General features: G+C 38.1%; 1 protein-coding gene across 1 annotated transcript in view; it reads right to left on the bottom strand.

The window, feature by feature from the left end:
* The window catches only part of SLC6A2 (solute carrier family 6 member 2), a 73,027-nt gene that overhangs the window by 22,213 nt on the left and 38,598 nt on the right, over positions 1-12,216 (bottom strand). Inside the window, exons 5-8 of the mRNA XM_059824706.1 lie at positions 8,521-8,659; positions 7,569-7,703; positions 2,992-3,095; positions 298-422 (exon numbers count right to left, since the gene is read on the bottom strand). Of these exons, the coding sequence (XP_059680689.1) occupies positions 298-422; positions 2,992-3,095; positions 7,569-7,703; positions 8,521-8,659 (503 nt within the window). The remainder of the gene's footprint in view (positions 1-297; positions 423-2,991; positions 3,096-7,568; positions 7,704-8,520; positions 8,660-12,216) is intronic.

A 12,216-nucleotide genomic window follows, 5' to 3' on the forward strand; every position in this document is an offset into this window, starting at 1 on the left:
GTGAACAGCAATACTTTCACAAGATATTGTGCAGTGGTAAATACCTGTTGGTTGTACAGGCTGAACTTGTGAGGGACATGATGTTGGGGAACCTCGATTCAGTAGAGGTGAGATGAATCAATACCGTTTAGAGTTTACATTTCAGCCAGGCAACCAAAGCAGAGTTTTGGTTCCAAGTAATTTAATTCAGGTCACTTCCATGAGATTTTCACACACTTGTTTGAAATAAATATAAACACATTTGCAAAGAAATGGTGGACAAAAAGGGGTAAAACTAGTATAAAATTAACTTCCTACCTTCAGTGGCTACATCCTCAATTTTAACTTTGTGCTCATGAGCCATGTAGCCCAATATGGAGAAAATTGCAAATCCTGAGATGAAGCTTGTGACACAGTTAATGGTACTAGTCAGCAGAGCATCCCTAATGATGGAGAGAAGAACAGCCCAGTGAAAAAAAACACTTTAAGAACTAGATGGGGATTGTCTTATAGCAATAGGAAGATTCTTGTGAAAATGCTAATTTTGCAATTATCCTGATTATCAAAAGCTCATATCAGCATACTATGCTAGCAAATGACATACTTCTGTTTATTAGTTTGATTTAAAACTTAGTTCTGTTCAAAAAAATCAACAAAGCTATATTAAATATTAAGGTATTAAAGAGTAATGTCATCATCCTAGCTGGTAGCTGTAACATAGCAAGAGAGTGGCCTGAAGTGATAGAGCCTTAGTATTCATCAATTCATGTGTGCAGTTATTCAGGAGTATTTTCAGACAACTCCAGGAGTGCATTTTTAGCAAACTGTGCTGCCATTCAGATGGCAGTGGATAACCATCCTTATTCTTTAATGAGGTCCCTTTATCTATGAAGTCGGCTAGGCTTTTCAGAAAAAAATACAACTCTTGTTTTCAGATTGCTACAATAGTGAATTTAGTTTAAAGGTTAGATATTATACAATGTGCGTCATATAGTAAAAGTTGTGGGTTTTAATCAATCTGCCACGGTATTACGATAGACGTATGAGTTTTCCTGGGTATTAATAAACCCTATTACCAAACTTAGCTTGAAGATAAGTAGACCATACATCTTTAGATGTCTGCCTAATCTGCACAGTGTCTGGTATGTAATCTTCTGCTGCATATGACCTTTAGAACAGAGGACATGGCTCTATGACCATCACTGATGTTTAATAAGCAGAAAGTAAATATGATTTCCTTTTGTCAGTTACAGTACCCAAAAACATAGGTGCCATGCACCAAACTTAATTCTCTTCCTTATATTACTTTATTTTGATAACACTGAAGAATTTATGTCCTGCAATTCTTCAAGCGTTTTCCTGGGGGAAGGCTGCAGGATCAAGAGATACCAGATTGGACCCATAAACTCAAATTCTTTTCAGTTATTGAAGAACAAAATTGCTAGGTATTTGTCACTGATAAGACGGCAACAGAATTTCTTGTTTCCCACAATTCACAAACATTCTGACACAAGTGAATAATGCTTCTTTCTGCTTGGTCAATAACTGGATTAAGTGATGCTTATCTCCTTATAAAGTGAGCTGAGCCAGCTCTCAGTATTTGCATGTAAAACTAGATCATAATCTAAGTACAGATTCTCATATTTTCTGGCCCTGATTTTCAGTATTGTTACCCTACCTTACATTACTGACACTATTCCTCTCAGGGAAGGTGTGTTGAAGCATAGATGGGACAGTATAGTGCTGAGCCACAGCCTTCATTTGGAAACAGTACTATTCTAAAGTTGTTCTGTTTCAAGAAAGCCTTTTGAACAAAATACGTCAGCAAGTTATGGAGTTATTTGACCAAAGGAATGGTATTTATAAGTGTTGTAAATGCTACTGAATTAAAGCTTTGCTTTTATGGTTAGAACTAAACCACAGTATTTAATGAAACTACAGATTACTCTTGCAGGGAAGGCAAGGCTTATGAAGCAGCATTGAACAAATATAGTAAGCTAAGAACTAAATAATATGATTTCACATATAGCCTGTGGTGTTTTCTTAGTGTCAAGTGGATTTTTTCCATTTCAGAGCAAAATTACAATACAGAAGAAAAACAGTTATATAGAGAGCTGCTATGAGATTAATGCAAAATTATTTGCAGAAGGCAATAAATGTTATTTTACAAGACTGCTATGGCTAGCGTTCTAACTGAAGGGTTCTCAAACCTGGTAATATTACCTACTGCAAATAGTCAGCTGGCAACCTAAAGTCGCTCTGGGTTAAGTACAAAGCTCTCCGAAGTTAGTGGAAGTATTGCACGATTTCGGCTTTCAATCTGTTTAAGGCAGTTAAAATCTATGTATTTTCTTGTACCTTTTCACTTTAACATTTTTTTTGCAATCCTTCAGTTCACAATGTATTTATAATACATGTACTTTCTGAATTTGTTTTTCATGGGAAACTTTAAAGTGATGCTTGTTTTCATTCCAAAACAGAATGTTAACAAAAATTCCAAATGCTGGAAGTTCTCAGAAGGTGCAGAGCAGTTCTGGTTGAATTTCCATGGCGGTGATTCAGCAAAACACAAACTGACTTGATTTAAAGTGCATTCCTAAATTGGAGCTCAACATAAAAGATCAGAAATATAATCCCAAAGCACCAAAACACTTCTGGAAACTGGAGTCCTTCTGCTTTTAGTTCCTGGACCAATAAGATTTCATCCTGTGTCCACTGTTGCGCTTAATGGTATTTTTGAAAGGCAAACACAAGCACAGTTTACACAGCTGTCTATAAAGTCCAAACCTAATCCCATTCTGTTTTGCTGTACAGTGGATATCTTGGCAGGTTCCTATTGCTAAAATTTCAGAAAGGAAGACAGTGTTTCAAGATTTGCATTGGTTGCTATGTCTGCACAAGACTGACCATCATTAATAAACACCTGAAGATCAAAAGATAGCTTAGTACTTATTCCAGCTGCAGTTAAACAGTATAATTCTGAAGCAGTAATGAAAGAATAGGCTGTCTTACCTGTAACAGTTGTTGTCAAACTTATTGTAACTGGCAAATGCAATTAAAACGCCAAACCCGGCTCCTAAGGAGTAAAATATCTGAGTAGCTGCATCAATCCATACCTGCATAATGACACCAACATTGTCCGTGTCAGTTCAGTCCAAAAGATACATCAGGGAAATGCAAGAGTGTACAAGACAACTGGCTTTGAAAAATGATCAGCACTCATGCTTATGGGAGTGTAAGTGCTTCTCAGCCCCTGTGAGATGTCACATGGAGCACAGGCATGGTCTGGAAAGGCTTAACCTGAAATGGTAAGGGCCAAAGCAGTGGGCACGTCGGTGCGTGCACACTGCTGCCATGGTGGGGTGTACCACTTGGTCCTGTACTTCTGAGCTTTTAGTGAGTACTGAAATGATTACATGATTTTTCTCCTGGGTGACAGAAATACACTTCCAGTAGTTCATGTTCCAAGTTAGTTTGGAATGTACAACCAGAAAACTAAAAATAGTTAATGGGTCAAGAGTTACAGGGCATTTTCTTTCCCATAGGAGAGCTTTCCTCATGGGACTCTTAGTACACTTTATATGATGCTTTCTTGTTTCAGATGCCGAAGCATGACTGACATGCTCTGAACAGAACCATGCAGGTTATCTGTCACCTTTCCCACTTAGCTGGAGATGGAGTTATTCCTGTGATAGTCATTAAATTTCGGTTTAGATGCAGCCTGGTAATTTTAAGAATTGTCCACTAGGGAAAACATGTTTTTAATGCTATAACATTTTCTTAAGTGACCCTCCAGCCCAACATCCACTCCAGATGTGCAGGTAGTGGTCAGGAATAATGCCACAGTGCTGGTATCCTGAATCAGAAGCCTGAAAATGGTCTACCCTAGTTAATGAGGGTTTCAATTCCACAGTTGTTACACAGAGATGTTTAAACAAGCATCTTCAACAAGGGTGAGGAAGTCAATGGAAAGACTAATACTCAACGTTTCTCAAAATGAGATCTTGAGTATTTGATTAAATCTGGCAAGTGCTCAAGACTACGAAAAGCACTGGATTTCATCTCCATCCATCTCTACAAAATGAGATCCAATATATCTGTTCAGCAGCAGCTTTCTAACAGGTCTCAGGAGCTTATGAGCTCCATCTGCATTGAGATTTTAATGCTAAGCTTTCACATTTGGCCCAGGGGAAAAAGAGTGCGTTATCCTACCCTAACATGATATATGAAAAGCACTTACGCTAGCGATCTATTTTTTTCTCAACATAGATGATAAATGCTTTCAACTACTGCCTGCTGAAGACTGTTAACTATTTATTGAACTCTGTATTTGTAGAGAAACTTAATTTTATGAACTGTTGAGAATTAATTACTTGAAACATAACATGAAGAACAATCTATTATGTGTTTATTGCAAACCAATGGATAGGTGGATATGATTTTTCTCAAATTCCATTTCATACAGGGCTTTTGGGTATCTTGGATTTCTTTTACTAAATAGCAAAATAATCCTGTAAATTTAATTCCTTGCTCATTCCTTTTATATACTCAGTTACATCTTAATGTTCTATCTCCACACAAAGGTTGAGATCAAATAGGGTTGTACTCTCTGAAGAGCGTTTATGTGGACAAGAGTGCAAAAGGAGGGATGCAAAGCCTGCTATAATTTTTCTTGTTTTTTAAAACATCCCATAACTTGTGTTGTTAACAAAGTGCCTGAATTTTTTTAAAATTAATTTTGCTTAAACTATAACTAGATCTGCATGCTGCCACCATAAGGCACTTGTTTGTAGAGGTTCTCTAGCTCTTTTGTGTCTTGCCAGTGGAGTTGTGCTCATTATACATCCCCTTTCTTACTATTCAAGCACCATTAGGCATCTGCTTAAGTCCTATTGGTTCAAAGAAGAGGTTAGCACCTGCTGCCTACCAAAGGAGTTATGCATATGCTTAAGTAGCTGTTGAGCAAGAGTCTTGGCTCATAGTAGCTGATTAGGAAACACATTGAGAAGATCAAGGTGAAGGGAAAAAAGAGCAGAAACCAGAAATTCCTTTAGAGCCAAGATTAAATGCAAAACATTCCCTTTGTTATAACAAAGCAGGATGTGACACAGGCAATGGGGCTGGTTCTTTGGCAGTTTACGGTTGTGTTCTCTGTTCACTTCAGCTGAATAGCTTCTGACTGATGCATAGTCTAATATAGTTTATGGTAGGATATTGTTTTCATATGCATTAAAAATGAAAAAATAGAAACATTGTACTAGAGGCAGTCATCAATATTTCAGGTTTCTTCATGGTTGTTTAGGCCATTATAAATTTTGTGCGTATCCTTTCTTTTGTATGTGGATTTAAATAATTACTGTGCTGTGTGGAGAGGAAACACTGCGTGCACCCCCAGATGTTGTATAATTTTCAGGAAACTTGTTAAGATGTATGAAAGAGCTAGTGTCTTCCTCACGTCTGATTTAACTCTGTATTTAATGCTGATTCCTTTAGCAGAACAGAAGTGTAGCTGCTGTTTTACACAGATGTTTAACGTATCCATTTGTGCAGTGGAGATGAGTATTATGGCTTTGTAGCTTCTGGACTTTCAGCAAGGAACATAGCTAGGTATTGGTCTAGTTAAGAAGTCCTCAGGTGAATATTTTTCTCTCCTTTTTATAGAGACACCCTTTGTGGATTCAATATCCCTGAAAATGAGGTGTCTCAGGGCTTGCTCAGTGCTGCGCAGTATGTAGTCCTATAAGGCAGACCTTGACATTGATCGGTGTGTTCTAAGGTCTTTTAGAAGAGCATTGGCGGAGCCCTCTGTAGGTCATTACTGTTTGTTTTGTGACTTATGACGTTTCTTCGTTAGATTCTTCATTTGGGAAAGAAAAAAATAATAATTCGGAAAGATTCAGGGACACACTGACATAAAGCTGAAGCAGGAATTTATTCTTCGGAGCCTGAGGACAAAGATTAAACACACAAGCCTACTGCAGCAGCAGGTATCCCAATCTCGGGGCAGGAGAAAGGCTGATGTGATAAAGCGGTTCATGAAACTTCTCCTTATAACTGATGTTTAGTCTTTCATTATTCTAGCGTAACTTCTGGTTTTCTGTTGTCTGAAAAATTTAGTCTTAGAAACAAATAGCTTTAGGGTCATCCAAATAGCAGCTGCAGAAATATTAAGCCAAGAAAGAGCAGTGCACAGAATATCCTTCCAAAACCAGAAGGTAGCTGTGATTATAGAGGCCTAGATTCTGGGCTGATGCAAGCTGGCACAGCTCCATAGAGAGTTGCGCTTATGATGTTTTTTCCAAAGAGCGATTAAAATATATAAGAAAAGTTTAAGCACCTCCTTTGCTCATCCTTACATCTTTGTATTTATGTGTATGCATAGGTATGAACTACTGAGGTGGCTACCGCCTTGGTGCCAAAGGTGGATGAAAGTCCCACACTGAAGTTCAGTTTGACTCTTCCAAAATGGAGTGAGATGGCGTTTGGGTTCTGGTGATAACTTCTGTTGTTGAAGAAATGCCAGTTTCCAAATTTAGTAGTACAAAACCAAGGAAGGATTGTTTTGCTAAGAGTATATAAAATAGGTCTGTATTCTAATACTCAAGGTCTTTGTCTGCCTTTTTAATTATTCAGGAAAAATCAAGATAGGATGTATAGAAAACGTACAGTGCAGCTATGTACAGACTACAGACATCTCTGAAAGCTGCAAATTTTTGAGACAGTTAATTTCCTTCTAGTAGAACTCTGTCCTCGCTTTTCAGTTTTGTAACCATTTAAATAGCCTCATGACCCATCCACAGAGATACCACTGTCTTTATAACTGATTTATGATATTTTTACAATAGCACAGTGGGAAGATCTCTCTGTAGTCACTAGATCATTGTTCTTCGTAGGTCTGAAATGCTTGTGATTTCATGAGTTATTGACTATACTTGTAGATCTTGCTTTACAATGGATGAAATAATTCTTAGTTCCAAGATACTCCACAAATTGAGTTGGTTTGGATATATTTAATGAGAATGTCTTGCAATGTTGTTAAATGATACAGTGAAATGTATGTCACTTTCAACAGTAAGATAAGAGCACCGTACTATTGAAAATCTCGTTTGTATGAAGGACAATGATTAGGTGAGTTAGACCTGAGTTAGTATGTTTAGCAAGGTTTTCATAGGCCAGGATTTTTGTTTACCATGTTAATATTTAACTTAGTGATTCAAAAAGCAAAATGTTCTTCTTAAGGGAATTCTTAGCCATTTGAGAACTAAATTTTTGCGTGACTCAATTTTCATGTATAAAGGATACCACAGTTTACAGGGTACACTAAGCATGGACTTTAATGGACTGCCACACCTGAAACTGCCCTTATACAGGTTTTTTTTGTGATCAGAACAGTTTGGGTTCAGGCTGAGATAGTCCTGTTATGGACAGTGTTAGAAAGTTAGACTGTCAGGGACAGTGGACTAGTGCTTATGCAAAAGCAGAAGTGTGGCTATATAATTTCAGAAATTAGCTCTAATATTTTCAGTTTTAATAACAGGGGCAACAAGTTTAATAATAACAAGAGAATGAGAATAGAAGAGTACACTTACTGTGGCTTCTTTTAATCTTCTGAAATCTATGTGCAGGTATGCATTTATTCCATTGTATGCGCCAGGCAGGGTTATTCCATGTATTAACAAGACAAATAATACAACGTAAGGCAAAGTGGCTGTTATCCAAACAACCTGCAGACAACAGAGATCCCAAAGGTTAATCAGTTGTTACAGAAGATTCAAGAACGTGTGGAAAAATACAGCTGGCACTTCCTTGGTTTTGTCCATTCAGTTCGATGGAGAGGCTCTTTATAGGATGTCTTGGGGGAAAATGTTGTTATGTATCATGAGTCTTTACATATGTAAGTTTACAGATACCAGTAGGAGACAGTTTTGAAAAACAGAAGACTCGGAGTGCTTATACATTAGCAGTGTGGGTTAGGCTGCTGATTAGCTGTTCAGCTATATATCCGTTTACTAAACAAGTGCAGTCATTGCCTGAGATTAGGTGATGCTTTCATGAAAACGTACAAAAAGCTCTCAGATGTATCCAACCCTAGAATTTCTGTTGAGGTGTTTTCTGGGGGATGTCAAAGAGTAACTTCAAATTACTTTCATCTGATATTTCTCGTCATGGCATTTTATACAATAAAACCAAAGCATCTCAAACCATCGAAACATTAGTACATTTGGCTAAGAATAGGAGGCACATGTAAGACAATTTAAAGTCTTTCAAAATATTTTCTGGATGAGACCACTAATGTTGAATTGAAAATAATATGCTAATAAAATTTCCAGGTAGAACATCACACAAGCAAAACTTGTAAATAAAATAAAGGTTGAATTGGGATTGTGTATTTCCACCGTACATATATGAAGGCCTCTCACATGGTTTGGTCCCCAAGGATCCCTCAGAAGCAGTGATTTAGTCTCTTGCTTTCTAAAATTAGGAGACTTCTTAAAGGAGACAAAGAACGTAGTTGAGATAGAAGGACAATATTAGCTCTACCTTTCCTGAAGTCTTCACGCCTTTCCACAGACTAAAGAAAAGAATGATTACCACCACCAAGAGGCAGAGGGAAAGTTGCCAGCGAGGCAAGCCAAGGTCATGGATTCCACGGCTTTCGTGCAGGTGCAGAACTCCTCGCCTACATACCAGATACACAGAAAGAAAGCGAAGTCACTGGGGGAAAAAGGCTTTTACATATCTCACCCTGTGGGCAGCAGAAATGGATGCTGCACTGCAGTAGTAGCTGCCCTACTGCTGTCGCCAGCAGTTAGTGAAATCTGTTTTGTGAAGCCCTGTATTGTGCTGCTTCCCACAACGCCTTTATGGTCTCACTGGCCCATCAGTGCCTGTTTAGCATCAGAGTGCCATAGTGATAGCACTCTCTCCTTCACTTGGAGGTGTTTGGCGATTTTGGAAGTGTCATTCGTTGATTCTTGCTTGAACACGGAACAGATGTCCAGAGAGGCTGCAGCATCTCTGTCCTTGGAGATTTTAAAACTTGGCCAGTGAAGGCCTTGAGCAGACTGATTTACTTTTGAAGTTAGCCTTGCTTTTGGGTAAGGAATTGTAATAGATGACCTTGAGAGATCTCTTTCAACCTAAATTATTTTGTGATTATAGATAAGCAAACAGCTGGCTTCCTGAAACTTGAGCAGTTCCAAAGTTACTTTCAATTTCTTTTTGAATAGGCTATTGTGAGGCTGCAAATGAGAAAAGTGGTTTGGATAGGAAAAGCAACAGTGGTACATTTAAATTGGATATAGTGCTCTGTGTTGTTCACTGAGACAGTGGAATGATAGCAGAGGAAATTCTGTTGCTTACCAGAGCAGGCTAATTCTTTTGAGATCTACACAGTGAAATGGATTGAAGTGTAGAAAAGAGTGTTTGTCCTCATGACTGGGATATCTACAACTAGAGTTGTCAAAACACATTGTGTGCAACAGGCATAGGGATATGGGAGAGATGTTATAGTGGATCTCACTTCCTTTAACTCACTTCTATGCTATTGAAGTGTCTCTTGCTGATTTTTCAAATCTAAAAAATGCAGAAATATTTTGGTTTACTGAAAGCTGTATTTGCAAAGAGGAATGGCATTGCGGCTGGAGCTCTGCACTAGAGAACTGCAGAGCTAACTCCTGGTTCTGATATGGATCTACAGGATGCTGGCTCAGGGATTCAATTTCTTAGTGTTTCAGTGCCCATCCAGATAAAATGGTCACGACCTTCCTTGTCTCCTCGCCTTTATCTATCACCTTTTATTTGCAATGCACTTTTTGGGTAAAATAGGAAGTCTATCTCTTTTGGCTTTTCTTAGCACCATGATAGTACAAACAAATCAAATCAAAGAAGCCCTTTTCACTGGAGGACTCTGACATGTTTTATGAAGATAACTACATTTTAGAGAAACTGATATACTGAGTGATTTGCCCTGCATGACTGCAGACATGTAGAGACTAAATCCTGAGGAGTGTAATTCCAGCCTTATTGGCTGTCTGTATACAATCTCTTACTAGATAGATGGTACTTCAGAATTAATTTAAGCACTTGTCTTATCAAGTCAGAGATGAGTGAGATAGTTGAATAAGTTCCAAAATAGGGCAAACCTGTGTCAATGTAAAGGGGGGAAACTGAAAAATGTCTCTGTACTACTTAAACTGTAGAAACATCCTGGGAAAATTAAGGCCCATTGGAATGATCCATCTAGTAATAGGAAAGAGTTGCATACAATTCCCTTTTGATTCCTAAAGCATCAAGACACGATCAACTAAGAATTGTAATAGTTCTGCTTCTGTAGTTTCTCATGTTTAATAAGAAATGTTGTATTTTTAGACTGTTTCTATGATTTATCCCAGGTTGGATAAAAGATACTTGTAGAAAGCATCCTCCTAAATTAAGCAGCTGATCTGTTTCTGTTGCATTGTAAGGCTAATAACAAGTGAGGCATTAAAAGGGCATGTATGAGGAAAGTATGAGGTGAGTTTAACTCTTATTATACAACAATATAGCTATATAACAATATAGCTGTTACCTGTGGAAAGAGTAAAACATAGAGGCAGACTTCTTGATATCTCTCCTAAAAACGTATTATCTTTAATTAAATGTAAATAAATAGGTAGGTCTCATTCAACTTTTGCTTAGAGTGTGAGTGAAAGCTACTTGTATTTCTGCTTATAAAGTATAATTTGCCAGAGGATCCACAGTTTTAAGTGAATCCTGGGCAAGGATGCCTGATTCCATTCTAAACTTACCAGCTTGGGCAGTGATTAAGTGTAGCCGGGAGAAGCTTCACAGGCTTCTGGTCAGAGCATTCGTTCAGGATCTTGGGAGGGTTTTGGGAATCTGTGCTATCACAGTTACACTGCTATCGCTCTCAGAGCTGGATGTTGTAAAGAAAGTCCTTTGGATTGTGATGTGTAGATGTCTACTCAGAAAAACTGAATCTGAACTTGCATTCTTTGTACCCATTTTACTTTTTATTCTTCTTGCCCAAATATTTTTCTGGATTTGTAAAGAAGCCTGCTTCCTTGTGTGTTCGCTTTCCAAGAAGCAGCTAGCAATGTGTCTTACTGTTTGGAACACTTGCCAGAACTGCCATTTCAAATGTGGGATTCCCAAGATTTTCAGGAGAATCTCCATTCCAAGAGTTCTGCTCCCTTAATCAGGGTAAGGGATCATAAAATAGGAAGAAAAAAATACTTTTGTAACCAGTCAAAACAGCTGTGTAACTGGGCAGCTAAGCATGGAAATCTTCATGGACAGCTGCTGTTTCTGAGCTGTAATTCTGCGGGTTTTGCTTCCTTTCCCATTTTACTTTTTTGTTTTTCTATGTGACCTCTGAAGATAAGTCATAGAAGCTTTCCAAAAGATGCCCTTTTTGAGGGTTGCTGGGAAGTACTTCATGAATGTTTACCTATTAGAAGTTACATTTCTGTTCCAGCGGCACCGTGAAGTGTAAAAGATCTAGTGCTAGACTGCGATTAAGGTTAAGATGTCCTGACATCTGAAGAGATGGAGGAGAGAAGCAGCAGTCAAATTATTAGATATAGTAAACCTTCTTGGTTTGAAAGATATAGCTGTGTAATTTTCTTTGAAAACCAGTCATTTTTTGGTGAAGAGCGAATTTGAAAATACCTTTGCATTCATCATGTTCCTCCAAGTTCGTGTACATCAGTGATGCTATAGAAAATCCAGCTAGCTCAATTATGCCACAATTAATCTTGTTTCCAATCAAGGAGTACTTATTTCAGGAGCAGCTGAGGCTGTTTTTAGCCTCTCTCTGTTAAGGCAGATCGAGTGATAAATCCCTGACTGGCTCCTTCAGATTATACTCAGTCACTTCCCTTATACTAGCCACAAAGAGGAAAATGTGAAGAGATATACTGCAAGATTCCCCATTCTGGAAACTCTGAGGTCAAAACACTTGAATTTTCAGCCTTTTGATATTACAGCAGAATAATGCAATGTGGCCAGCATCCATTCCTGAATTGAGGTTGCCTTCACTAGCTGCAGGATTGTCCCATTTCCCAATACTCTAAAGACATGTACAAGTCAAGGACAAAATGGCATAAACTGATCTGTCTTAAATCCCTAAGCCAGGGAACCGGAGGAGATACACCACCAACTAGTATCAGAATCTGTTGTCTGTCAACTTCTTTAAATTATGTCTAAAGCTACTGAGAACATCTTAAGTGAAAG

Source organism: Gavia stellata, chromosome 15, assembly GCF_030936135.1.
Source record: "Gavia stellata isolate bGavSte3 chromosome 15, bGavSte3.hap2, whole genome shotgun sequence".
NCBI classification, from domain to species: Eukaryota; Metazoa; Chordata; class Aves; order Gaviiformes; family Gaviidae; genus Gavia; species Gavia stellata.